The sequence below is a fragment of the Bos javanicus genome, chromosome 18 (assembly GCF_032452875.1).
Source record: "Bos javanicus breed banteng chromosome 18, ARS-OSU_banteng_1.0, whole genome shotgun sequence".
Classification (NCBI taxonomy): Eukaryota; Metazoa; Chordata; class Mammalia; order Artiodactyla; family Bovidae; genus Bos; species Bos javanicus.
The window spans coordinates 39,200,954-39,228,948 of NC_083885.1; the positions used below are offsets into that span (position 1 = coordinate 39,200,954).

Below are 27,995 nucleotides of genomic sequence, written 5' to 3' on the forward strand. Positions count from 1 at the left end.
GCAATGGTGAATGGAATTGTTTCCTTAATTTTTCTTTCTGTTTTCTCATTGTTAGTGTATAGGAATGCAAGGGATTTCTGTGTGTTAATTTTATATCCTGCCACTTTACTATATTCATTGATTAGCTCTAGTAATTTTCTGGTGGAGTCTTTAGGGTTTTCCATGTAGAGGATCATGTCATCTGCAGTGAGAGTTTTACTTCTTCTTTTCCAATCTGGATTCCTTTTATTTCTTTTTCTGCTCTGATTGCTGTGGCTAAAACTTTCAAAACTATGTTGAATAGTAGTGGTGAGAGTGGGCACCCTTGTCTTATTCCTGACTTTAGGGAAAATGCTTTCAGTTTTTCACCATTGAGGATAATGTTTGCTGTGGGTTATATGGCTTTTATTATGTTGAGGTATGTTCCTTCTATGCCTGCTTTTTTTGGGGGGGGTGGTTTATCATAAATGTTGAATTTTGTCAAAGGCTTTCTCTGCATCTATTGAGATAATCATATGGTTTTTATCTTTCAATTTGTTAATGTGTATCACATTTACTGATTTGTGAATATTGAAGAATCCTTGCATCCCTGGGACAAAGCCCACTTGGTCATGATGTATGATCTTTTTAATATATTGTTGGATTCTGTTTGCTAGAATTTTGTTGAGGATTTTTGCATCTATGTTCATCAGTGATATTGGCCTGTAGTTTTCTTTTTTTGTGGCATCTTTGTCTGGTTTTGGTATTAGGGTAATAGTGGCCTCATAGAATGAAATTGGCAGTTTACCTTCCTGTGCAATTTTCTGGAAGTGTTTGAGTAGGATAAGTGTTAGCTCTTCTCTAAATTTTTGGTAGAATTCACTTGTGAAGCCATCTGGGCTTTTGTTTGTTGGAATATTTCTGAATACAGTTTCAATTTCTGTGCTTGTGATGGGTCTGTTAAGATTTTCTATTTCTTTCTGGTTCAGTTTTGGGAGGTTATACTTTTCTAAGAATTTGTCCATTTCTTCCAAGTTGTTCATTTTATTGGCATACAGTTGCTGATAGTAGTCTCTTATGATCCTTTGGAGACTCTTGGAGGGCACAAACAAAACCTTGTGTGCACCAGGACCCAGGAGAAAGGAGCAGTGACCCCACAAGAAACTGACCCAGACATGCCCACGAGTGTCCAGGAATCTCCAGCAGAGGCATGGGTCAGTGGTGGCCTGCTGCAGGGTCAGAGGCACTGAGTGTAGCAGTGAGTGGCTGGGACCTTTTGAAGGAGGTCACCATTATCTTCATTACCTCCACCATAGTTTGGCCTCAGGTCAAGCAATAGGGAGGGAACACAGCCCTGCCCATCAACAGAAAACTGGATTAAAGATTTACTGAACATGGCCCTGCCCATCAGAACAAGACTCAGTTTCTCCCTCAGTCAGTCTCTCCCATCAGGAAGCTTCCATAAGCCTCTTATCCTTATCCATCAGGGGGCAGACAGAATGAAATCCACAATCACAGAAAAGGAACCAAACTGATCATGTGGACGACAGCCTTGTCTAGCTCAATGAAACTATGAGCCATGCCAAGACAGACAGGTCATGGCAGAGAATTCTGACAAAATGTGGTCCACTGGAGAAGGGAATGGCAAACCATTTCAGGATTCTTGCCTTGAGAACCCCATAAACAGTATAAAAAGGCAAAAAGATATGACACTGAAAGATGAAACGCCCCAGGTCGGTAGGTACCCAATATGCTACTGGAGAACAGTGGAGAAATAACTCCAAAAAGAATGAAGAGACAGCCAAAGCAAAAACAACACCCAGTAGTGGATGTGATGGGTGATGGAAGTAAAGTCTGATGCTGTAAAGAGCAATATTGCATAGGAACCTGGAATGTTAGGTCCATGAATCAAGGCAAATTGGAAGTTGTCAAACAGGAGATGGCAAGAGTGAACACTGACATTTTAGGAATCAGTGAACTAAAAGTTCTGTTATTAAGTACATACAAATTTAGGTTTAAATTGACTCTATGTCATTATGAAATATCCTGTTTATCTAGTAATTCTTCTTGCCATGAAGTCTCTTTGTCTCCTGTTACTCAAGGCACACCAGCTCTCTTTTGGTTAGTGTTTTTGTGCTATATATTTTTCTATTTACCATATAATTGGTATTTGATTTTTTAATCAATTCTGACATTCTTTGCCTTTCAATTGGAATTGTTCTTATTGCATGGACTGTTCAATTGCTCAGTCATGTCCAACTCTTTGTGACCTCATGGACTGTAGCCCACTAGGCTTCTCTGTCCATGGAATTCTCCAGGCAAGAATACTGGAGTAGGTAGCCATTCCCTTCTTCAGGGGATCTTCACGACTCAGGGATAGAATGCACATCTCCTGCATTGCAGGCAGATTCTTTACCATCTGAACCACCATACCTTGAACACTAGAAAAATAATACAAGAATATATAAAACTAATAAGAGGATGTTTTTGAAAACTGAGTACTAAAAAAAAAAAAAAAAAAAGAGCAGGAAAGGAGAAATAAAGAGGAAAGAAGGATTAACTATAAAACAAGTAGCACAATAGCAGATGAAACCAATTCTATTAATTACATTAGAGGCAAATAATTATCAAGGCTTGAAAATGATTCAGGATTATAACCTTGAGACTCAGGGTCTTGAGTGGATGGACATGGAGAGACTAGGACTGAAATTGTGAGGGGTGTGTGGGAAGAGAAAACATTAAGCTCAAGATTTGAAATGAATGTTATGTGAAAACCGGGGAGTGAAAGATGAAGCAGAGGACTAGATTTGGGAATCACCTGAATGTATAACACTTCTGCTACAAATTGGATGAGAAATGAGTTTATTAGGGCACCAAATATAAAAGGAGGAATATTCATTCATCTAATATTTATCAGGTGTCTACAATGTACCTCGGTGTCCTTGGTGCTGAGGACATAACAGAGAAGAAATCAAACAAAACCCCTGCCCTCCTGGAGCTGACAGTCTCCTGGAGTATGATGGATAATTAGTGGCTGGAGTTGAAAAGACATTATTACTTGAGACAGAGGAGTGTGTAGTATATAAGCAGAATCTGTAAAGATGCTGTTCATGAAACCTAGGAGTTGAAGAAAAGCTTGAATAAGGCAGAAATACTGTATTTCACTGGCTCCCAAACTTTTCTGTACTTTAAAATCCTGATGTCCAAGTTGTAGCCCATCCCTATTACATGGCGCATGTAGGTGGGCACCAGGATCTTTTAAAGATAGCTAGGTGATTCCAAATGCAAGCAAAGTTTGGGAACCACTGTCATATTTCATCTAACTTAATATGCTATGAATTGTAAGAAAAAGAAAACTCTGTCAATTAGACACTGACAAAATGCCTAAGATCCCACCAGTTTTTGTTGTTGCTCAGTCATGTCCAACTCTTTGCAACCCCATGAACTGCAGCATGCCAGGCTCCTCTGTTCACCACTATCTCCCAGAGTTTGCTCAAATTCATGTCCATTGAATCAGTGATGCTATCTAACCATCTCATCCTCTGCCACCCCCTTCTCCTTTTGCCTTCAACTTTCTCAGCATCAGGGTCTCTTCCAATGAGTTGGCTCTTTGCATCAGGTGGCCAAAGTAGTGGAGCTTCATCTTTTCAGCGTCAGTCCTTCCAGTGAATATTCAGGGTTGATATTGACTGTTTTGATTGACTTTAGGATTGACTGTTTTTATCTATTGGCTGTCTAGGCAACTCTCAAGAGTCTTCTCCAGCACCACAATTTGAAAGCATAAATTCTTGGGCACTTAGCATTTATGGTCCAACTCTCACATCCATACATGACTACTGGAAAAAAAATAGCTTTGACCTTTGTTCGGAACATGATGTCTCTGCTTTTTAATATGCTGTCTAGGTATGCCATAGCTTTCCTTCCAAGGAGCAAGCATCTTTTAATTTCATGGCTGCAGTCACCGTCCACAGTGATTTTGGAGCCCAAGAAAATAAAATCTGTAACTCCTTTCACTTTTTCCCCTTCTATTTGCCATGAAGTGATGAGACTGGATGCCATGATCTTAGTTTTTTTTAATGCTGAATTTAAAGCCAGATTTTTCACTCTCCTCTTTCACCTTCATCAAGAAGCTCTTTAGTTCCTGTTTGCTTTCTGCCATTAGAGTGGAATTATCTGCATATCTGGGTTGTTGATATTTGTCCCAGCAATCTTGATTCCAGCCTGTGATTCATCCAGCCCAGCATTTCACATGATGTACTCTGCATAGAAGTTAAATAAGTGGGGTGACCATATACAGCCTTGTCGTACTCCTTTCTCAATTTGGAACCAGTCAGTTGTTCCATGCCCAGTTCTACCTGTTGCCTCCTGATGCACATAGAGACAGGTTTCTCAGGAAGCAGTTATGGTGGTCTGGTACTCCAATTTCTTTAAGAATTTTCCACAGTTTGTTGTGATCCACAAAAATCTTCAGCATAGACAATGAAGCTGAAGTAGATGTTTTTCTGGAATTCCCTTGATTTCTCCATGATCCAGCGAATCAATGCAAGATGCATCTCAATTCCAGAAGAGTTAAAATGGAACAATAATAAGCATCTTAGAACTGCTGAAACTCTGCAGTCACAAGTGCATGGACAGCCATGGAATGAGACAATTGGATCTTCCCAGGAGTATACATAACCCACTCCAGTATTCGTGCCTGGAAAATCCCATGGACGGAGGAGCCTGATAGGCTACAGTCCATGGGGTTGCAAAGAGTCGGACACGACTGACTTCACTTCATTTCATACATGACCCTAGAACAGAATGACTAGTGGGGTGTTGAATTCAGAACAGTACATGTTGTTCAACATTCCAGTTTGTGTCAATAAGAAAATTAAACAAAGACGTTCCCACTGTTATGCCTCTCTCTAGATTATCTCCCTTTATCTCAGGGACCAGGGACCAGGAACCAGGAACCATGAAATCCTGCTGTCCCCAGATTATGGACATCAGTTCCCAGCAATACTTCCTTAGTGCCAGTAATTCTCTTTGTAAAAACTGGGCCACTGGCAGACACACAGGCAGATATTTCACATCTTTAAAAAGCTTCTCAAAAAAAAAAAAAGCTTCTCGAAAGTAACATCAACCCTGACACTTTATAAATGAGGAACTTCCAGGTTTCAGGCTTCTAAATCAAATATTATCCCTGGACCAGCTTCCCATTGGTAAGGACAGCCAACCAGATTTTGACAGACTTCAAATATAATCTCCCTTCCCTAGTATGAAATTGATCAGGGATCAGAGTGTAAGGATCTTAGGATAAATTTTAAAACTTGAATCTATATTCAGAAGAATTAGTGTAAATTTTCCTGTTTCTTCAACCTCACCCATAGGACAGAAAGCAAGGCCTTCTTCTAGGCTCCTGAAACAAGGTAGGGGCCAGGTTGGCATTTGCTTTTCACCTTAACCACTACACCCAGCAGCGCCCTGCACACACACAGACACACACTCACTCAGTCAATTCAGTTTGCCAAATTGAATGAGTAATAAACAGCCTCTACCCTCAAAAAGTTCAGAGAGGTGGAAAAATGACTACCACAACATAACTAGATGCTGCCAGTCCCATCAGCTTTCATCTGGAATAAAGATTGGGTCCTCAGAAGCGTGAAAGCCGTCAGCAGAACCAGCTCTACAAGTGTCTCCAGGAGCAGGCACCCGCGTCGTAGTAATAACCGCTAGCATTGTTGGAGTCCTTCCTATGCTCCAGGCACTGCTGTGTGTGCTTTCCTTGTGTTTGTTCATTTAATTCTTCAACAATCCTGAGGCAGATGAGCCTTTTATTACCTAATAACCCCATTTTTACACCTGAGCACAGAGAGGGTATGGAACTTGCTCAAGGTAACACAGCTAGTGCGTAGAGCAGGCAGGGTTCAAACCTGGGCAGAGCAGCCCTGGGCCACTCTAAGGTTCTGCCTCCCTTGCTTGAGGGACGCTACATGGTTTTCAGGGCCTCCTCATAGAAGCAGGTTTCTCACAATTAGACTCACTTTTAAGGGTCCATTAGAAACAAAGCCTTTACTGAATTAAGGCGTTACTTACCAGAAAGGGATAACAAACTCGCTAGCCAACCTCACTAGTCAGATAAGGGTATCAGTTTTGAGTGGCTATCAAAACTTGTTAAGAACCATTGTTTTTAGGCATTAAGTCCTATTGACTCTTTTGTGACCCCACGGACTGTAGCCCACCAGGCTCCTCTATCCATGGAATTTCCCAAGCAAGAATACTGGAGTGGGTTGCCATTTCCTCCTCCAGGGGATCTTCCTGATTCAAGGATTGAATCCTCTCCTGCACTGGCAGGTGGATTCTTTACCACTGAGCCACCAGGGAAGCCCAGTGTATCATTAAAACCAGGACCCAGGCAGTGACATCCAGCAGAGAGGGCAGAGGAGACCCTAAAGCACTGGTACCCTAAGCTGGAGAAACCTGATGCTACAGAGAAGTGGGGAAGTGGGAAAAGACCACGTGGGCCACGGCAGCAAAACACATTAGGAAACAGACCAGGGAAGCTACCTGGCAAGCATTTGGGAACAGTCACCCCTGGGTGCCAGCGGGCTTCTGGGAAGAGTCGATCCCAGATTCACTTCAGACCCATGACAGATCTCTCTAGAAGGAATGGTGGTAAAATTGGGCTCTGCTTTTGACTCAGTGCAAGAAATCAGGAATTTGCCTAACTATGGTACCAGGAAATAGTATGAAATATTAGTCCCAGCCACAGGGAAATGAATGTAGCTATAACCTGCTAAGCCCCCAGGCGGCCCTTCTCTCTGCTAGGGAATCCTAGGCTCATTCTCTGTTGTTGAGAACCCAGTGGATTCTGACCAGTTGTGTCTGTACAGTTGACCCTTGAACAAGGGTTTGAACTGCATGGATCCACTTATACACAAATATTTTTCAATAAATGCATATGATAGTTCTGCACGATTTCTGGTTGGTTGAATTCAGGAACTATAAAGTTATACATGGATTTTGGACTGCACAGACGTCAATGCCCCAACCCCCACGTTGTTCAAGGATCAACTGAATTTGTGTCTTCTGAGATTTGGAAGGATGGTGGAGAACTCAGTTATCTTCATTCCAAACACATAGCACCGCTGACAGAAAGTAGGATCTCAATAAGTGATTCTTAGAAGAATGAGCCGGAGAAGGCAGTGGCACCCCACTCCAGTACTCTTGCCTGGAGAATCCCATGGATGGAAGAGCCTGGTAGGCTGCAGTCCATGGGGTCGCTTAGAGTTGGACATGATTGAATGACTTCCGTTTTACTTCTCACTTTCATGCATTGGAGAAGGAAATGGCAACCCACTCCAGTGTTCTTGCCTGGAGAATCCCAGGGACGGGGGAGCCTGTTGGGCTGCCGTCTATGGGGTCGCACAGAGTCAGACACGACTGAAGTGACTTAGCAGCAGCAGCAGCAGAAGAATGAGCAAGGGAAAGAACGAATGAATAAGGGTCAGCTGTATTCACACACACATACATGAATACATACATGTGTGTATGTGTGCGTAGAACCACATATTTGTTTGGTTCTTGTGCTTGTTTTTTAATGGTTGTATCAGTGTCTCAACTGTAGTTGAAATTCTGGTCTAACCAGAGTGAAGTTTTTAGGATCCAAAACATGGATGTTGCACTTTTTGCTCAGGTAGGAAGATGTCACTAAATCTAGAAACCCTACAAACTCAACCTCAAGGAGATGGTCGAAGCTCGACAGGCTACCCAGCTTCTCAGATGACCAGGGGCTGAAATGGCAGCACCTCAGTTATAGCTTGTGCATGCCTGGGCGGGAAGGGGTCGTGCTGCCCCAGGAGGCCTTCTGCCCCTCCATACACAGCTTTGTTCCTGAGCCCAGCCCAGCTGACCCCAGGGGTGGCAGTGCTGCGGGCAGATGGCCTTCGTGTGCTGTAAGTTCCTGTTTCCTGTGGGACACTTGCCAAATGGGGTTTTCAACACCCAGGAAACCTCTCCCTGTCAGGCAAGATTGCAAGGAGTTTGTATGTTAATTGCATCTCCCCCACCCCCCGCCCCATAAGGCCCTGCCCTTTGGAACCTGGCCCCGGTGTTGCTGCCCAGCTATTTCACAAACACCCGTTTTGTGCCAATCCAGGGGTGTTCCCACCCTGCCCTGCACACTCACACCTCTCTGCCCCGTCCCTCAGAGTCCTCTTACCTGTGACTACTACACTAATTTCATTTCCCACATCTACAGCCACAAGTTTCTTACAAAAAATTTCCCTGAACACCAAGATTCCACAGGTAACATGATAGTCTGAGCATGTTCTCACACCGCGCTGGCCCCAGGGAGCTGCACCTGGACGAATGAGAGCTCCTCACTGAATGAAATGTATCTCCCAGGCAAATACAAGATTACGGTAGATCTCAATCTGCCTTCTGCATTAGCTGGATTAAATTTGACTAAATATAAAGCAAAATCCCAATAAACAGTGACTTAAGCACACAAGGTTTTATTTTCTCAAATAAAGGAGGCAGGGAAGTAAGCACACAGAACTGGTATGAAGCTCTTCCCAGCTTTTGCCTCTGGGTTGACCCTGATCCTCAGGTCTAAAAAGGCTGCCAAAGCTCCAGACATCATGTTCCGGGCAGCAGCAGACTTACCAGAAGTTGTACACAGTACCTTCACATGCATCTCACTGGGTAGAATTTACTCACATATTCACACTCAGCTCCAGCGGAGATCAAAGGCTAAAGGAAATATAGCCTGTATTCTGGGAATCCAGAATGTAGAACTGTTTATAAGACAACCGGACTCATCTCTTCAAAGGTGACTGCTTTAGTTTTTAAAAGGCTAAAGAGACATATAGGTGAGCCTTTATATTTATATATAGTTTTATATATATACATATATATATGTAGAATGGTGAGAAGACCGGATCTGTTGGAGACAAGGTCTAATGTAGCAACTGTTTTTAGTCACTCATCCATGTCTGACTCTTTGCATCCCCATGGACTGCAGCCCGCCGGGTTCCTCTGTCCATGGGATTTTCCAGGCAAGAATACTGGAGTAGGTTGCCATTTCCTACTCCAGGGGATCTTTCTGACCCAGGGGTTGAACTCGCTTCTCCTGCATTGCAAGTGGATTCTTTACCACTGAGCCACCAGGGAAGTCCCTAGGTGAGACTTGATTGATGCCAGAAGTTATTTTTAGAATGATAGGGAAGCCTGGAATATGGACTGAATGTTAGATGATATTACAAAATCATGGCTAATTTTCTTAGGTGAGATCACAGAGTTATGTTTTCAGAGGAACATATTCTTATTTTTAGCAGATAGAAGTTACAAAGTACTTAGGAGTGAAGTGTCCTGACTACCACTTCCTTCAAAATGGTTCATCAATCTCTGAAAGAGGAGCAGCTATCCGGCTGAGTTGTTCAGCCTCTGCCTGGCACTGGGCCCCCCTAGGAGACCATCCTGTGAGTCTTAGAGCCGCAGGCTTGGAGGGCAAGACCCAGGTCTGAGCAGCCTGCATGGAGCTGGCTGTGGGGCTCAGGGATCTACTTAAAAAACCTTTTCATGGTACTTACTATGTGAAACATGGATCTATAGGTGCTTTACAAATATTAACTCCTTTACACTTTATAATAACTCTGTAACAAAAATGTTTTTGGTACCCTTAAATTAAGGTGAGGAAACAGGCACACAGAGCTTAAGCAACTTGCCCAAGATCACACAGCTGGCATATGGCCGTCAGGATTCCAAACCAGGCAGTCCATTCCTAACCAAAACACTGTGCTGACTTTTCTTCTTTTAAATTGAGGTAAAATTTGCATATTATAAAAGTAACCATTAAAATGTACAGTCCAGTGGCATTAAGTACATTCACAATGTGGTACACCCATCACATCCATCTGCTGCTGCTGCTGCTAAGTCACTTCAGTCGTGTCCGACTCTGTGAGACCCCATAGACGGCAGCCCACCAGGCTCCCCCGTCCCTGGGATCCTCCAGGCAAGAACACTGGAGCGGGTTGCCACCCCCACCCCTGGCAACTTCTAATTACTTTCTGACTCTTGGGTTTGCCTATTCTAGACATTTTATATAAATGGAATCATATAGTAAAAAAAAAAAAAAAAAGGTTCATCTTGGGTTTGCCTGTTCTCTTTTATATAAATTCAAATCATACAGTAAAAAAAAAATGGTTCATCAAAATCAAAGTATATAAATAGGTTAAAAAATTGATAAGAAAAGCACAGAAAAGATAGTACTGAGTCTAAGTGAAGCGGGTATGGATATGTGTTACTCTTCTTTCAACTTTTCTTATGTCTGAATGTCTTCTAAGAATTAGGGGAGGGAAACTGTATTTGGTTTGACTGTTCCAGTCTTCTCACGTGAAGTCGACTACCTCATGGTAATCAGGAATGCTGTTCCTGTCAGCACTGTGGAACCAATCACTTCAGAGGGTCTGCAGTTGGTGGCTTCAATCCCCAGTCAATTAAATTTGGATTTCAGACAAACAAGTAAATTTTTTATAAGTCCCAATTATGGCATGGGATGTATTTATACCAGAAGCTTATTTTGCTGTTTATCTGGAGTTCAAATTTAACTGGACGCCCTGTTGTTTTCATTTGTTTTACTAAAACTGGCAACTCTTTGAATGAAAAGAATGAGCATGGCCTGAGTAATGGTGTTTGACTGCCAGGTCGCTGCTGTTTAGTCGCTAAATTGTGTCTGGCTCTTCTGCAACCCCATGGACTGTAGCCTGCTCAGCTCCTCTGTCCAAGGAATTCTCCAGGCTAGAACTGGAGAGGATTGCCATTTCCTTCTATAGGGGATCTTCCTGGCCCAGGGATCAAAGCTGCATCTCCTGTGTTGGCAGGTGTATTCTTTACTGCTGACTCACCAGGGAAGCCCTGTGACCGCCAAGACTAGGTCATAAAAGGCGTCGTAGCTTCCACCTTGCACTAGATCACTCACTCTGGGAGAAGGCAGATGCCCTGGTGTGGAGACACTCAGGTAGCCCTTTATGCCAACAGCCAACAACAGCTCCCGAGCCACATGAGTGAACCACTTCAGAAGTGAATCCTCCAGCCCCAGCAGAGCCTCAGGTGACTGTGGCCCTGGCCAACCTCATGGGAGACCCTGAGCCAGAGCCACCAACTCCTTTGCTCCTGAACTCCTAAGCCGACACTGTGGGAGAGTAAATGATGGTTGCTTCAACTGCTACATGTTGGATCTTCAGGCTCAGTCCTGGCTGGCACTGTGGTTCCTACAGAATGTTCCCCACCTCTACAGGGCTCTGAGCTTTGATCACTAGAGCCCATTTGACCACCTTATTTCGGATCAGTCAAGTGCCCAGGGCAAGTTACTATGAATGGTTTTTTATAAAAAGTACTGACAAGACTTCCCTGGCAGTCCAGCAGTTAAGACTTTACACTTCTGCTGCAGGGAACACACGTTCAATCCCTGGTTGGTGAACTAAGATCTCACATGCCGCACAGTGCGGCTGGGGGCTGGGTCGGGGGCGGGGAAGTAATGGCACATAGACATCTTATCTGTAACAGAAGATGGACTTTTGAGGGAGAAGAAAAGGGGCTAATAATACTCTTCAGAGGTCCTGTGAGGCCCTTTACCTTCATTTTAGCTGTGAATACAGGCCTGGTAATACCTATTTGCAGGGATTTTGTGACAATTAGAAATAACATTTATTAGGAGAGTAGGATGTGCTGAGCCATAACCACACTTAGTATTCAATCCTCAGAACAACCTTCTGAGATGGGTCTCTTTCTCCCCATTTTACACACTGGGAGACTGAGGCACACAAAACTTACACGAATGCCCACAGCCAGAGGAGAGACCAGCAGGGCCACCTGAGACGAGTGAGAATGGGTGAACCCAGGGAAAGCTGCCCCCATCTGTGACTTTCCCTGCGGGTCTTAGTTGAAGTCTCTTCCTTCTCTCAGATACACACACACACACAAACACACAGAGACATGAATGTGGCAAGCACTTTGGCCGCAGCCCAAAGTGGCTTGCTAAACCCACAGTTCCTTTTTTCTCTTTCCACCAAGGAAGAGACATAATGAAGGCTATCGTCAATGAGAAAGTGGAGAAGGAACAAGTTTATTTCAGAGCAGTACTTGAAAATTCCCAGTGTGAAGCAGCCTAGGAGGAAAGGGGCCTTCTCCTACAAAGCTGTAGGGAAGGATAAACTGAACAATGCTCTCTAATGGCAATCTGGCAGTAACTATCAACAGTCTAAACTTGGCCCGAGCGGTAACCATTTCTGGGAATCTTTTCTACAGAAATTCTACTGGAAGAGCCCAAAGATACACAAAAAGAGACACCCTGTCACGCTGTCTGTGACTGAAACAAAACAGCCTGTCTACCCACAAGCAAATATTGATATATCTGTGCTGCAGAAACCCAAAGGGCTGTTAGAAAGAGCAAGGTAGATTGAAGGAGTGGACATTGAAGGACTCCAGGGAAAAAAAGCAAGTTGCAGAATAAGATTTAATTTCCCAGTTATTCTTAACTAACGGGAGATTGCAGGGGACGCAAGCAACAGCACTCTTGAGTCCTTTGAATGTCTCCGACGTCTTCCTCCCCCATTCAGAGAAAACTGCTTTTAAAGGGAAAATAAATGACCTCTTCCCTTGAAGATTTTAAAGTTTTAACAAAATGGTCTAAAATTGTGCGTTTAGTCTGTCCAAAATTTTGTTTATGAATGTAGGTGAAATACACTAACACCAGAAATAAAAAGCATATATCCATACAACTTTGAACCTAGTAGACTCTCAGTAATTATCTAGTAAAGATTTTAAAACTAAAATAAATAAATAAGGGGGCTGGTGTGATTAGATGGGGCTTCCCAGGTGATGCAGTGGTAAAGTATCCACCTGTCAGTGCAGAAGACGCAAGAGACACGGGTTTGATTCCTGGGTCAGGAAGATCTCCTGGAGAAGGGAATGGCAACCCACTTTAGTATTCTTGCCTGGAAAATCCCATGGACAGAGGAGCCTGGTAGACTACAGTCCATGGAGTCGTGAAGAGTCAGACACGACTGAGCGACTTCACATTTAACAGCTATGGGTGTGTGTTTGCAAATACAAAGAAAAATGTCTGGAAAAATCTAGACGGATATAAAAGCTAATTGTGATTATCTCTGAGATGTGGAATTGTTTGAGGAAGGAAGGAGTGGACAACACTTATCTGGGGACTATACTGTTTAATTTATGAATAGGTATTGCTGCTGCTGCTGCTAAGTCACTTCAGTTGTGTCCGACTCTGTGCGACCCCATAGATGGCAGCCCAACAGGCTCCCCTGTCCCTGGGATTCTCCAGGCAAGAACACTGGAGTGGGTTGCCATTTCCTTCTCCAATGCATGAAGGTGAAAAGTGAAAGTGAAGTCGCTCAGTCATGTCCAACTCTTAGCGACCTCATGGACTGCAGCCCACCAAGCTCCTCTGTCCATGGGATTTTCCAGGCAAGAGTGCTGGAGTGGGGTGCCATTGCCTTCTCCACGAATAGGTATTATCGTCATACTAAGAATTTTTTTTTAACTGTGTTTATCTTTATTTTTAAAATATGTTTGGTTGCGCTGGGTCTTTGTTGCTGCACTCGGGCTTTCTCTAGCTGGGGTGTGGGGATGCGGGGTTGCTACTCTTTGTTGGGGCGCACAGGCTGCAGTAGTTGTGTGGCACATGGGTTTTAGTTGCTCTGCAGCAGGGGGCTCTTCCAGGACTGGGGACTGAACCCATGTCCCCCTGCATTGGTATGAGGATTCCTATCCTCTGTACCACCAGGGAAGTCTCTAAGAGTCTTTTTTAAAAAACAGGAAAAAGATCTTTGTATCAAAGGCAGCATGAGACTGGCTGTTGGTTTCTTGGCAGAGGGAATGAGCAGAGGTTGAGGCGGAGATTAGATGAGGCCGAGATGAGACAAGGACATGTTATCTGTAAGGCAGCTACAGGCCTCTCCACAGAGCTGCCAAGAAATAAATTTAAAATAAAACCTGCACTGTTGGCTGTGAAGGCGTGTTGACATCAATAGCACTTCTCAGCCAAGCCATTCACCTCCCATCACCATCTGCTTTTTGGTTTTGAAAGGTTAGCATTTCTGTCTCTTTAGTTAATGACCAGACCTCTTGAGCCTCTTGTCTAGTGTCTTCAGGCACCTCAAGAGCCTGCCTGCCCAGCAGCACCGGCTCACAGATTGTATAGCAGGGGGACAACGAGCCCATCTTCTGAATTGGGTCTCCAAGATCGCCAGGATGAAATCCAGACCTGAAGTATCGCAGAATGTGACCTGGCTTGGAGACAGGGCCTTTACACAAGGAATGCAGTGAAAATGACCAGCAGGACCAGTGTCCCTCGATGAAGAGGGCGGGACCCAAACACACAGAGGGTGGACCACGTGCAGACATGGAGAGGACGGCCATCCACAAGCCCTATCCTTGCAACTTTTACCTACATTTGAAACATTTTCAAAACACAGTTAAAACTTTAAATATATAGGATGAAAGAGAGTCCAGCTCCTGGGAATCCAACGGCAGATCCTGGGGGGCAGAGGCCTGAAAAGACCTACAACTTCTAGGCAAGAGGGTTGCGACTTAAGTGCAGTTTTTCAATGACTTTATTTTACCATGATTTTCCCTCCAAATGTCTACTGTCCCTGTAATATTTAAGGATCCTGGACTGTGACTCTAGAAAGAATCAAGGACGCAGCTCCTGTCTGACAAGTGATTGAGGAAAGCCTTGCATGGCTTCTGCTGACCGTCAGGCTTGGTTTTTACACTCCAGCTGGAGGAGGGGCCTTGTGGTCTGGGAATGTGGTCTTTCTCCATTAGCCTGGAAGGCTCGCTTGATTTAGCAGGACAGTTCCAGATCAGGCTTCCCCCCAACCAGTCCTCACCTCCGATGATCTGCCCCAATGGCGTCTGTGACTCTGGCAAAACCCTGCTCCCTGGAAAAAGAACAAAACCATTTCAGCAAATAGTAAAGCAAAGGCCCGGCTTTTACTGGAAGCCCACATTCAACCAGGCTCCATCTGGTCGGTGACTACACCTGCCTCACTATCCCAAATGCATGCCTCATCCCCTCTGAACTGTCTTCACCCAGGAATCTCCCCAGGTCTTCAGACCAGGAAGGGAATCCATTGTAAGTACTGACAGTTCCCTGACCTCAAGCCAGTGTTACTGAATTAACAGGAATGTGGCCAGAACGCCTTAGGCCTATAAACACCACTGTCTTGGAAGTTAATCTTTAATTCTTTGGCACTGTATGACCTTTGTCAAAAGAGCAACAGGGAAATTTCCCCCTGCGTTTGGGGTGTACCCCTCAGATGCTTTTTGAATGAAGAATAGAGACAGGTGAAATCCCCTTGATTGAGTCATTCTGAGTTGGTTGATAACCACATTAAGTTTGCCTGGTTCAAGCCACACGTGGCCCCACTCACTTCAAAAGGGCTTCCAGCTCCCGCTTGACCCCGCCCACCACGGGCGGGCCCCGGTAGGTGAGGGCCGTGTACAGCTGCACCAGGGAGGCTCCCGCGCGGATCTTCTCCAGCGCATCCTGCCCGCTGCTGACACCGCCAACCCCGACGATGGGAACTCTGCCTGCAGAGAAGCGCACGGGACATGGTGAGGAAGGGAGGGCGAGACGTGAGAACAGGAGCTCAGTCTGGCTCCAGCCCCAGCCCCCTGCTGAGGGCGGTGGTTCAGGAAGCCCAGTCCCATCGCAGCCCCGGAGCCCGCGCACACAGAGCTCTGAAGACAGACATGGAGTCCTTGCCTTGGGTGAGTGCATACATCTCCCGGATGGTTTGCGTTGATAAATCCCTGAGGGGCTTCCCGCTCAGCCCTCCTGGTTCAGAGCGCAGGGCACCCTGGAGGCTGGCAGGGCGACTCACTGTGCTGTTTGTGACGATCAGTCCATCGATGCCCAACTGCAGGGGGAGACAGAAAAAGAGCCCCCTGGTCAGGGCATGACGGACTTGGAGAAGCTTCCCTGGAGGTCTGACACAGCGGCGGGCCCGGCGCCCACACCTAAGCCGCCAGAAGCCAGAGCCAGACCTCGCTCATTATACTGCCTGGGCAAGTGTCAGAATGAGCCTCAACACGACAGTAACAGCCATCACATACCAACTGCCAGTATGGTTCCACCAGGATGGGGTTTAGTCCTTAGAACAACTCAATCTAGAGCGTCCTGTGCCAAGGCCTGCAGGTAGAAAGAGGTGGAACTAGGACCTGAAGCAGGACTGCGGGGCCCAGTCTGGGTTTGCACTGGTCCCGGGTGACACCGACACCCGGTGATAGACTGGAGACAGAACACTGCACTCTGAGCAAGGCTGGAGGAGGCACAACCGTTAAAGCCCTTGCTGGAGGAAGAGGAGGGAAGAAGCAGGAGAAAAGGACCCATTCAAACACTGCTTCAAACATTTCCTTTCTTATTACTGGCATATCTCGTTTTATGGCACTTCACTTCATTGGGCTTCACAGATACTAAGTTTTTTTACAAGTTGAAGGTTTGTGGCAACGCTGCAGTATCAGATGATGGTTAGCATATTTTCAGCTATAAAGTATTTTTTAATTCAATGACATACATTGTTTTGGACTTCCCTGATGGTCTAGTGGGTAAGACTCCAGGCTCCCAATCCAGGAGGCCTGGGTTCAATTCCTGGTCAGGGAACTAGATCCTGCATGCCGCAACTGAGTTCACATGCTGCAAAGTCCCAGGGCAAGCACGTCAGGGTGGCCGAGTGGTCTCAGGCGCCAGACTCCAGGTGTCTAAGACTCAGCGCAGCCAAAGTAAGTAAGTAAATAAACAAGTAAATATATGTATTTTTAAGGGGAGGGGGCAGTTCCTAGAATAGAGCTATCACCAGAGATATCTGCAAGGATCACTTTTTAAAAAATAAAAGGTATGTACATTTTTTTTTAGATGCAATGCTATTGCACACTGAACAGGCTATACTAGCAGAGTCTGTGTGCCCTGGGAAACCAAGAAGTTCTCATGACTTGCTTTATTGCAGTGGCAGAACTGAACCTCCTCTATCTCTGAGGTATGAACAGAGGAGCCTGGCAGGCTACAGTCCATGGGGTCGCAAAAAGTCAGACATGATTCAGTGACTAAACAATAATGCCTGTATGTGATACACTGAATCATGACAGAGCAAACCAGCCCTTAATAGAACAGAAACTGCCATCCAGGCTAACCCGGCTGGTCAGGTGGCCTCTACAGGCCGTGAAGGGTGTCCCCAGGCCCTGACCCTCACCTCTCTCACCACGCTGGCAATATCCTCCTTGTCCTGGGCTGTGAGGTCGGGAGCAATCTTCACCAGGACAGCTGGCTTGTGGGCCACCTTCAGGGCATCCCTCTCCTGCAGCACCTACAGCAACACGGGGCCAGAGATGGGGACCCTGAGCCTGCAGCCTACAGTGTGACCGTGACCTGCAGCCGCAGTGTGTCTTGACACGAGCTGTCAAACTAAGGCACCAGTAGTTTCTCCTTCTCCGGAAACACCACTCTCAGTTATGCAAACAACCCCATCAAGATAGATCTGATTCCATTCTTTTAAACCAAGGAATCCCCGAGAGTGAGTCCCTAATGTCACTGGCATTGGCTAATACATTAAGGTTTATTTAGACTTTTGTCCCTAAAAGAGACAGCAAATACTGTCACAAGTACTGTTTGATGAAAAGTCATCCTATCATTCATTCATTTAATGTGCTAGATGCTAGAACAGAGTGGTAAATGAGAGAGCTGTGGTCCCTGCTCTCATACACTGTGGATTAACAGCAGGGATAGATAACTGAACAGTTGATTAATACTGAGCACAATCAGTGTTACATAGGGGATTAGAGGGAAGTGAGGGGTCCTAACTGGTCCAGGTCTTAAGGACAACTCCTTGATAGCAGATAGCGATGCTGAAGCTTGGCCCTAGAGAATGAACAGTAGGTCAAACTAGTGGGGGCAGGCCTGGACACGTAATTACCCACCTTGGTCAGCAGGCGGCGCAGTTCAGCCTTTCCCTGAAGGCTCCGCAGCCCAGCCGTGTTGGGACTGGACACATTCACTACCAGGTAGTCAGCCAAGGGACCCAGGACTCGAACCCCCTCTGCATAGTCGGAGACAGCGTCCACCGAGGTCTTATTCTTCCCCAGGTTTATTCCCAGCGGCAGCCCATCTGTAAATATCACTGGTCAGGATTTTGTCCCCACTCACCATTTCCCACATAATATTTTGAAGCCGTCCTTGACCAGCAGCCCATGAACAGCCTAAGGCCTTCCAGCTCCAAATGTGACCTTGCCCACAGCAGCTGAAAAACGCCGAGCTATGCATGGTGCCCTGCCTGCCGACCTAAACCCACCCTCCACCTTCGTCTGCACAGCCGTGCCTGGGCAGCTACTAGGATGTTTTCCTGCTTTGTCGCTTTGCGCCCTTTTTCTTTTTTTTTAATTTAATGGGGCATGGAGACATTAGGAGTGCAGCTACTAGTGATGAAAAAGGTAGGGCTCGTAAATGCAGTACAGCTGGGAAGAGGCAAGTCAACAGCATGCCAGGGGACAGCTGTTGACTCGCAGGGGCCGCTTGTTGCACTTGGTCAGGTGACTGGGTGTGTGGTTGTGAAGAAAGCGCAAAATTAAAGGATACATATAAAATAGACTGGAAAATATTTTCTATTCTCATGTCTAAAATGAAGAGGCATAATGGTTTTATCATTTCCGTCCTGAGAAGGGACTCCCCTTATAACTTCGGTGACCGCATATCCCAGAGCTTCCAGGCCAGCCCTGAACACTCCTGTAGCCTGGGCATAATTATTCGTGCCTGTGTCCCTTCCACTCTCAACGTGCACGGTAGGTAATACGGTTACCTTACTCTAAAATACAGGGAATTATCACCTGACTTGTATTTTTGACTTTCAGTGTGTTTCCGAAAGGTATTTTTCTATGTGTAAAAGCAAGGGCTTGTCTGCACTTGATTTCCTGGGATACCATCTTATCTGCAAAGGATAAAGTATATCCACGGTGCCAGCTGTTTTTCCCACCAGTTGCCTGAGAGAAGATCTGAGACATCCAGCTAGTTCACGAAACGTGTCAGGTCAGGGAGGGTCAAAGAACACCACCTGGTCCTGCTACCGCACACTGTAAATGCAGTCCCTGTTTTATCATCGGCTTGAATGTAAATGAGATTCGTGTAGCTAATTTCATAGGTGGAGGGGAGGAGAGGGAACCCAGTTAGACAAGTTATATAACAGGGTCTCCAAGCTTCCCAAATCAAGCTAAGATGGCTTGGAAACTGTAATTTTTTTCCACCAGGCAAACTGGTTTAAGAGATCATTTTCATGTAGCCAGTGGGTCTTCTGTTAGTAGTCATTTGCCCCAAATGACAACATTTGGGGGTTAGACAAAAATTGCTGAATTACCCTACCCCCAAAGGGCACCACAGCTTTTAACAGTTCAAGTTTACTGGCATGATGCAAGCGATTAAGCTGTCTTCACGGCTTCCAGCTGCTGCTAAGCACAATGTGCAGAGCTCTGCTGTGGGATTTTGCTTCACTCCAGCAAATGTCAGCACCAGAGTGGGGGCTGAGGGGTCGGGCAAGAGAGCACAGAGGAGAGAAGTGGCATAAAGGGCACTGTGGACAATTAAAAGAAGGAAAGGGAGGCCAGGCAGGGGAGTATCACACACCATGACAGTGCTGTTGTGACCTGCAAGTCCCCCAAGTGGCAAGGTCTACAGTATAGCAGGGTCTGGGTCTACCAAAGCCAGGGAGTTCTAAGCAAGGCCACTTCCTACTCCCCAAATCAGAGGTTGCTAACTTTCAGTCTTGCTTCTAGAAATGAAGCCAATATCCACAGGTTTTTTTCATCTCACTACCAGGACATCTAACGAGGCTAATCTTCTGGAAGGTGTTCCAGAGGGGCCTGCTGAAACAGGAAGATGGCCGTAGCCTCACCCAGCCCCAGAGGATGCCTGGGAAGATACAGTGAAGACAGCTCTGTGCCAGGACCGCTACGTGCACCCCAAGGGACAGCAGGGCAGAGAGCCCCAGGAACGAACATCAGCACCTCTGAAGGCGGCCTTCGAAAATGCACGGTGTTTCCAGACAAGTCATGGAAACAGTTAGTTATCCCTGAGTGGAGAAGAGTGTGAGTAATGTTAGTGTTCTTCCTCATGTTTCCCTGCATTTACTAACGGGTCTATCATTAGCATGCATCACTTCTATGATGGAGAAAAGGACGAGAGAGCAGGATGTACAAAGAAGGCACCCAGGCCCTGCTCGTGCGATCACAGAGCGGCCCCTCTGCACTACTTATTTCCAAGTCACCCGCTGTGACACAGGTTACATAACAAAGCAGGAACTTTAGTTAACAAAGTGTTATCTTTGTTCAATTGCAAAGTTCAATTAAAAGCTTGGATGCTGTAGTGGAGCCAGGAAAATTCCTCTAGGAGAGGAGCTCTGAGTTCCACACTTTTTTTTCTTATTGCTCAATCATGCTCACTTCATTGGGAACATTCCTGACTTTCTCCCACAAGTTTGCTTCCAACAGCTGAGGAACCGCCCTCTGATGCAGTGCCCTTTACCTTCTGTGAGTCTGGCCTGCATCTGCTGTCTGGCCCGTAACCTGTGTTCCACCACTGAGAGTCCATGACTGTTAAATCCGTATCTGGAGCACAGAAGAGCACAAGGAGAGGGACAAGGTTAGGACCCTCAGGCAGAAAGACTAGAGAGATGGAGATGGAGATGGCTCCGTGACCATTTCACCATATGTGTGCGTGCTACGTTGCTTCAGTCATGTTCAATTCTTTGCGACTCTGGACTACAGCCTGCCAGGCTCCTCTGTCCCTGGGATTCTCCAGGCAAGAATACTGGAGTGGGTTGCCATGCCTTTCTCCAGGGATCTTCCCCAGCCCAGGACCAAGTCCATGTCTTGTCTCTTATGTCTCCTATATGGGCAGGCAGGCTCTTTACCACTAGCGCAATCTGGGAAGCCCATTTCACCATACATTTGTGACAAAGAAACAAAAGGAAAAATCAGAGTCAGTTCTTAGACTTCTACAGTCTAAACACCCTGGGAAATCCTAGAGAACTTGCCAGAACACCATCAAGCACAGAGGGAAAAATTACAATTTGCCAACAAGTTACTCAGCCAACCAGCACTGTAAACAGCCCAGACTCAACTACGTAGCTGCCCCCAGACCTGTCTGGGTCCAGCCCCTCCTCCTTCCCATCCACTGCTGCCACGCAGTGGGACCTCACCACTGTGATAACCCATCTTCCCTCCTCCTGCCTCGCCCCACAAATTCGTCTCCTGGAACCCATCCTGCCACTCCATCTCCTCATCCTTTCTCTCCTGGCCCAAGCCAGATGCTCCCTCACCTGCTGGCGTGCATGGAGTGCCCTGTACCCGTCTTCTCCTGACTGCACATAAAGGCTGCTGTTCCCCTACTGGGTTACAGCCGTCTCGAGGACAAGAGACAACATCTTCTCCATCACCTGTCAGTGGACACTCCACAAAGGCTGGGCCTCGTCTCTCTCATCTCTCGTCCCCAGCCCCCAGAGGGGCGCTGCTCTAATGGCCACCCCCGTCCCTTCCTCCTTACCAGTGGCACCAGCTCTCCAGTACAGGGTGAAATGCATGTGATGGGGCTTGGTCACTGAGATACAAAGTGCTGCCCACCAGGGAGCTTCTGGGAAAATACCCACTTCCCCCCATATCCATACTTCCTTTTCCTTTCTGCTCTCTGATGTCCTCAGGTGAGGACATACGCTTGCAGCTCAGGCTGCAAGAAGCGAAGGCCCACAGAGGTTGGACCAGAGTCCTGACGCCACCCCACTGCTCAACCAACCCTAGACCTGCCTACTACACCCATAATGAGGAGGAAATAATAACAAACACCCATTACTACTTAAACAGTAAGTAAGTTCTGCAGCCAGAAACACCTAATAGATACATGTACTCATTGACTCGGTTCATTCAGCACCCACCCTGGGCCAGGCATGCCTGGAGCCAGGAACACAAGGGCTGGGAGCTCAGGCCCTGCTCTCTCGTGCCACTTCTCACACACTGGATCCTACCAGGCCCCGTCATCCTGGTACCCAGGGCTATCTGTGGCAGGTGAATCGTAAACATTTTTTACCTGACCATTCTGAAGCTATCGATCCCACCCTACAGGGGAAAGATCAGTAATTTAATGTCTAAAGCTGGAAATTTTCCCTGAAACAAGCACGATAAAGCAGGACGTGCAGCCAAATAAACCTTCCATACATCAGCCTCCCAGAAGGCCCTTCATGATCCCAAAGTTGCCTCCCAAACCTCCCCACCCCCTCCAAGGAGGTTCTCAAATACTGCTACCAGAAAGGAGGAACTTCTCCACTTTCTGGGTTTGCTGTAGTGAAAACTTTCCAGGGGGTCACAAAGAGAAGGGCTTTACATAGTCTAGAAGGATCTCTCTTCCTAAAAGCAGCTGTCTATATCGATTATTACCTTTCCCAGTTACTGAAGGCAGGGGCTGTGCCATCTGGCGGAAGACCCACTAACCACATGCGGCCACAGAGAGTGAAGCCTGGCCAGTCAAAGCAAGAATGCTATAGGGATAGCATGCTGGGCTTCAGAGGCTTGATACAGTGAAAGAAGGCACACGGCCAGTCGTGCTTATATTGCTTATATATTAAAAGTATATATTAAGCATTTACAATTAAGTAGTATAATAAATATTACAAATAATGTAGTGATTATTAAAGTCAATTTTATTTTCACCTGTTTCTTTTTACATTTTTATTGTGGCTACCAGAATACTTTAAATTACATATAGGACTCCATCATATTTCTACTGGACAGAGCTGGGCAGGGGCACTGGAAGTAACCAGGTGGAAAAAGCACAGTCTCCAAAGTCAAGTGAGCCAACACCCATACCCACGTTCTCCTGCTTGTGACCTTGTGACTGTAGCTGTTTTGTAGTCCTCCGAGCCCCAGCTTGTATATACATTAAACTGAAATCATAAAACCTGCTTTTATGCTCAACATGATTCCAGAACATTCCAAATGACAGAAAAATGTCCACGTCGTATGGCCGCTCACCTACCTGTTAATGATAGCTTGGTCTTCCGGGAGGCGGAAGACCCTGGGCCTGGGGTTTCCTTCCTGAGGTTCTGGGGTTACACTGCCTATCTCAACAAAACCAAAGCCCATCTTGTAAAGGCCATCCACCGCTTCCCCGTGCTTGTCAAATCCTGCGGCGATTCCCACTGGATTTCGGAATTTATGGCCAAGGACTCTCACTTCCTAGGGAGAAGGAAAGAAAGTCACAGGCAGAAAAAGCCATTCTGGTGTTCCTCAAAGCATGGTCCCCGGCATGCCTACGTCAGAATCACCTGCCTGTTAAACCTCAGGTCCCAGGGCCCATCCCTGGACTAAGGAATCAGAGTCTTGGGGGGGGAGGGGGGCGGTGCAGAATGGAACTCTGAGGGAATCGATCTTTATCAGTGCTCTCCAGCTGATTCTGATACCAGCCAGAGTTTGAGAACCATCAGGCTTTATCATCACCAAGGAGACAAACAGCGTTCCCACCATGGGTTGAACAGGAGACAGGTGCTGCCTTTTCCCATCACAGTTAAGGATTCCACCTTCTTATCCGCTATCCTTGGTGGGAGGGAGTGGCTCACTGGTCTCAGCCCCTGGTGGGTGCTATTCTGAAACAGGCAGCGAGATCCTTTCATCATCTGAGTAAGTCAGCCTCCGCTGTGTCCCTCCTCCTCAGCCAGGCGACACGAAGGCCCAGCAGAGTCCCCGTGACTCCTGTCCTCGGCTGGGCAGCTCTGACTGCTGGGCCCCAGAACCAGGCTGGGAGGACCAGGTTCTTCCCTGGCAGACGTGGGCTGGATTCCTGATTGTTTATTAGAATGAGAAAGATTTGTCAGGTCTAGTCCGACTCCTGAGTGATTCAGGATTCTCACCCTGATGGGAGCCAACAAATCTAGCAGCAAGACAGATACGTTAAAAGATGGGAAAGGCATCAGCCTGTCATAAAGCCAGCAGTTGCCAATGGAGTTGTCTCTGTCAGCTGATGTTGCAGGAAAGCCTTTGCCGGGACTAGCAAGGGTCCCAGGCTGACACCGTCTGGTCTCAGAAGCAGAAAGAAGAAAGGCTGCTCCAAAGAGGGGGAAGAACAGATGGAGGTGAGTGTGTGCACGTGGCTCCTCGGGGACTAGGCAGGGGGCCACTGGGGGCCGTGCTCCAGGAGGGGCTCTTGACCCCAGCTGCACGACAGGACCCCTAGGCAGCCCTCAGTCCTCAAAGCCCAGAGATGATGGTCAAATGGGGCTGGCACCAGTCCAGAGCACTGTGTACAGGTCCCCCCCTGCTTTTCCAAAGTTCTCTTTATGCCACCTGGCTTTGCCATGAAAGAGCTACATTAGTAACCTGTTTTCTCTAACCGAAAGGAATCCAAAGAAAATTTTCACTTTTCTGAAAAAAGGCGACACACACATCTTCTCAAAGCTGCAGGATGGGAAGTAAAAGAGATACTAAGACGCAAAGGGAAAATATACAGAAGGCCACTTTGATCGATAATAGTGACTCTTCTCCTGAGAGGTCTGAGGGCTTCTTGGTGTTTTCTTCACATTCACATCATTCTAATGTCCCCCATTTGCTGAGTCTCTTCAGTGGAAACTGTCAGGGCTTACATGAGAATGTAGATTCTAGGAGGACGTGGATTCTTCCACTTTGTTTGCTGCAGAAACCCCAGCACACAGAAGAGTAAGGGGACAGTGGTGCCCATGATTAGATGCAGGAAGGAATGAGGCTCGGACAGGAGCGGTATGCTTTCCTCAAAGGGCTTGGCTAGACATCCCTACATCACATTAGATGCTAGTGATGCTGGCATGCTTCCTTTTCAGCAGAGGTGAACTCTGAGCTACCTGAGACCTCGGTGAGGCAGGGATGGTGGCTAAGGGGAAGGATGCTGAGCCAGACTCCATGGGTGTGGATCCTGGCTCAGCCACTTCCTGGCTGGGTGCCTTTGGGTAAGTCACTTAACTCCTCTGCACCTCAGTGTTCCTAATCTATAGATGGGGACGACAGTTTGAGGGCTAACTTGAGATTCTAGTTTTCAAAAGGATCAGCCCCAGCTGAATAAATTAGGAGACTTTGACCTTGACCTTTGTATCTGTCGCACAAGGAGCACCTACCAGCATGTCAGAGTCTTGAAACGCAGTTCGAGGAAGGAGCCCCAGGGAGGTGAAGCGAACAGCCAGCCTGTGGGCTGTCTCAGGGTCCAGCAGCCGCTGCAGAGACGGCATCAAGAGTTCAGCGTAGAAGTGCTCATCCCCCGTGGCCGTCAAGTAGGAGGCAAAGAGAAGTCCTCCGCCCCCCAGGATCACCATGGCATCCTGGGCCCGCTTCTAGAAAAAAGAGCCAGTGGGATCCCCTCAAGGCCAGGCTGAGGAACCATCCCCAAACCCTTCACACACTTCACACGCTCACAGGGAACATAATGGCCTTTACATTCAGTCACATTCCTAGCCTTCTGCTAATGCTGGTCTCCTCTGTTCCTGCTCACATATTGGCCTCTCAGGCAGAGGCTGTATCTGCATTTCTGCAGACACTCACTCCTCTGCCCCAAAGGACTCCAGGCCAGGGGTTTCAAGAGGGGGAGTACCCTGGGGCATGCAGTGGAAATCGGAGGAGACTGCTCATAGATTTAGTGAGTGGGCATCAGTAAAGTCAGAAGTGCCTCTACGACTTTTGAAAATCCTACTGACAGTCACTAGGTACAAATATCTGTTCGTACTACTTGAGCCTAGAACTACAGACTCTATTTCCCCACATAAACACAATCCTGTGTGGTTTTCATCTGCATTGACTTTCCAGGAATGCAATTACCTTGTTGACTGAGGGCTGACCATACTGTTCAGCACAGAACATTAATAAGAATAAAACACCATCTCAGAAGACATTCCTGTGGCACTAGAATTTCTAAGTAGAGGCTTACACACCTGACTCACTACCTAGATGACTCATGCCCTAATATTTATGGGTCAAAATACATATTATTATAAATTCATTTCTCCTTTATATTCCAATTAGGACATTATGTTGACCTTTTAAATTATATATAGAAAGATTGTATTATACATAAATTCCACTTCAGGATGCAAAAGAGGGTTTTGCAAAAAAATTTTTTCTAAGGTCTTTTTAAAAAAATTTTCATGAAGTATAGTTGATTTATAATGTCTTAACTTTTGCTGTATAGCAAAGTGATTGGGTTACACATATATATACTTTTCCATATTTTTCCATTACGGTTTGTCACTGGATATTGAATACAGCTCCCTGTGCTATACATCAGGGCCTTGTTGTTTTCCCATCCTATATGTAATAGCTTGCATCTGTTAAGCCCCAATTCCCAATCCTTCCCTCTTCTACCTCTCCTACCCCCTTGGCAACCACAACTCTGTTCTTATATCCAACATCAGGTCTTCTTGCACCAAACTCAAACATTGCTCATGATACTTATCACTGCCAGGTGCTGAGTCACTCACTCATTCATTCACCCCGTAGAGACCGTGCACGCAACGATGGATTCCAGACTCAAGTCCCTGCCTTCACGAGGAGTACAACCTCAGGAGGAGAGAGAAATCAACGATCATGCAAACCTACAACAGTGCTCTGAAGAAAAAAGTGGCGGAGGAGCCTAACCTAATCACAGAGGCAGAGAAAGGCTTCCTCGAGGCAGTGTCTTAAAGCTGATATTCAAAGAATAAATAGAATTTAGCTAGGCGCCAGGGCGGGGGCTGGGGAAGGGACGATGCTAAAGGCCCTCTACACTCTAGGCGGCAAAGGAGAATGAGATGCACCCAAGTAATGGGGGAAGGGGAAAGGTTTGTCTGGAATCAAGGAGTGAGGAAAAGTACGGCTTAAAAATAAGATGGGGAGGCAGGCAGGGGTCTTGGCCAGAATAAAGTTTTGAGTTTGGTTCCCTAAACAAGGAGGCCTGATCAGCTTTGCCTTTAAGGGTCACTCCTAGCCGTCACCATAGATCTAGTATTCATTATCTACACTTCTAGCCTCCTCCAGGAGACTGTAGGAACGCCCCTTGCGTGGATCCACAGATATCTGAGTGCCGTTACAAAAACCCTGCCCTAAAAGTTTATCTAAAAACACTGGCACTATGTTTCACTGTGATTTCATTCCAGGTTGGATCCTGCACACAATGCTAGGCGGTCCTGTGTTCACTAAGTGTCCCTGGGCTTAGTTCAGTAAAAGCCCACGTGCTCTTACATAGATCAGCATCTACACTGTTTACACGTAGCATTTACACAGTGGCCGAGTACGTGTGTAAATGCACGCGCATGACCATCAGCAGGCGTCTGCAGAGCTACACACACTACCCTAAGAGGCCCAAGCTCTCGGAGCCGCCTCCCGTCCACATCTCGCCCAAGCTAGCGCTTCATCCTCCCCTCGCCCGGCTTCCCGCCCGTGCTTTTCCACGCTGCCACATTAGCAGCACCGGGTGTACTCACTTTGAGCTGCCTCCACGCCATGCTCCTGCCGCCTCTGGGCCCGCCTCTGACTCGTTTCCATTGGAGGAGATGGAGATGTCCTCTAATCCCCGCCCCTCCGGGCGCCTCCTCTGCCCGCGGAGGGGAAGGCTCCGCTCCGCTCGGAGAGTCTGATTGAACGTTCATGCGCCGGCGCATTCGCGGTGTACACGCCTCTTCCGCCCGCCGGCCTCCTGGAGTCTTTGCTGCGGGGCAGCGCGCTCTGGCTGAGACACCTTGCGCGGATTTGCGGCATCCTGAATCCGTAGAGACGACTCCCTGTATGTTGAGTCTTAGATTCTAAGCAACACTCTCACCAAGTTTTTGATCGTTCAAGTTAAACATTTTATTCATAAGAGTGTGTGTGCTTTAGATAAAGCGTGGGTTGAGAGTGTATGCTGCTGCTGCTGCTAAGGCGCTTCAGTCGTGTCCGACTCTGTGCGACCCCATAGATGGCAGACCACCAGGCTCCACCATCCCTGGGATTCTCCAGGCAAGAACACT

General features: G+C 46.8%; 1 protein-coding gene and 1 long non-coding RNA gene across 2 annotated transcripts; one reads left to right on the forward strand and one right to left on the reverse strand.

The window, feature by feature from the left end:
- Positions 1-14,561: 14,561 nt before the first annotated feature.
- DHODH (dihydroorotate dehydrogenase (quinone)) lies at positions 14,562-27,579 on the reverse strand. Its single transcript, XM_061387780.1, has 9 exons — positions 27,474-27,579; positions 25,140-25,352; positions 23,036-23,235; positions 20,534-20,616; positions 17,944-18,131; positions 17,220-17,333; positions 15,737-15,890; positions 15,402-15,561; positions 14,562-14,909 (listed from the first exon to the last, which is right to left on the reverse strand). The coding sequence occupies exons 1-9, from the start codon at positions 27,492-27,494 to the stop codon at positions 14,855-14,857; spliced, it is 1,188 nt and encodes a 395-aa protein (XP_061243764.1). The 5' UTR covers positions 27,495-27,579; the 3' UTR covers positions 14,562-14,854.
- LOC133230388 (uncharacterized) lies at positions 15,555-22,709 on the forward strand. The gene is made up of 2 exons (XR_009730839.1): positions 15,555-15,741; positions 19,829-22,709. It is a non-coding gene; the product is annotated as an uncharacterized LOC133230388 (long non-coding RNA).
- Positions 27,580-27,995: the final 416 nt, after the last annotated feature.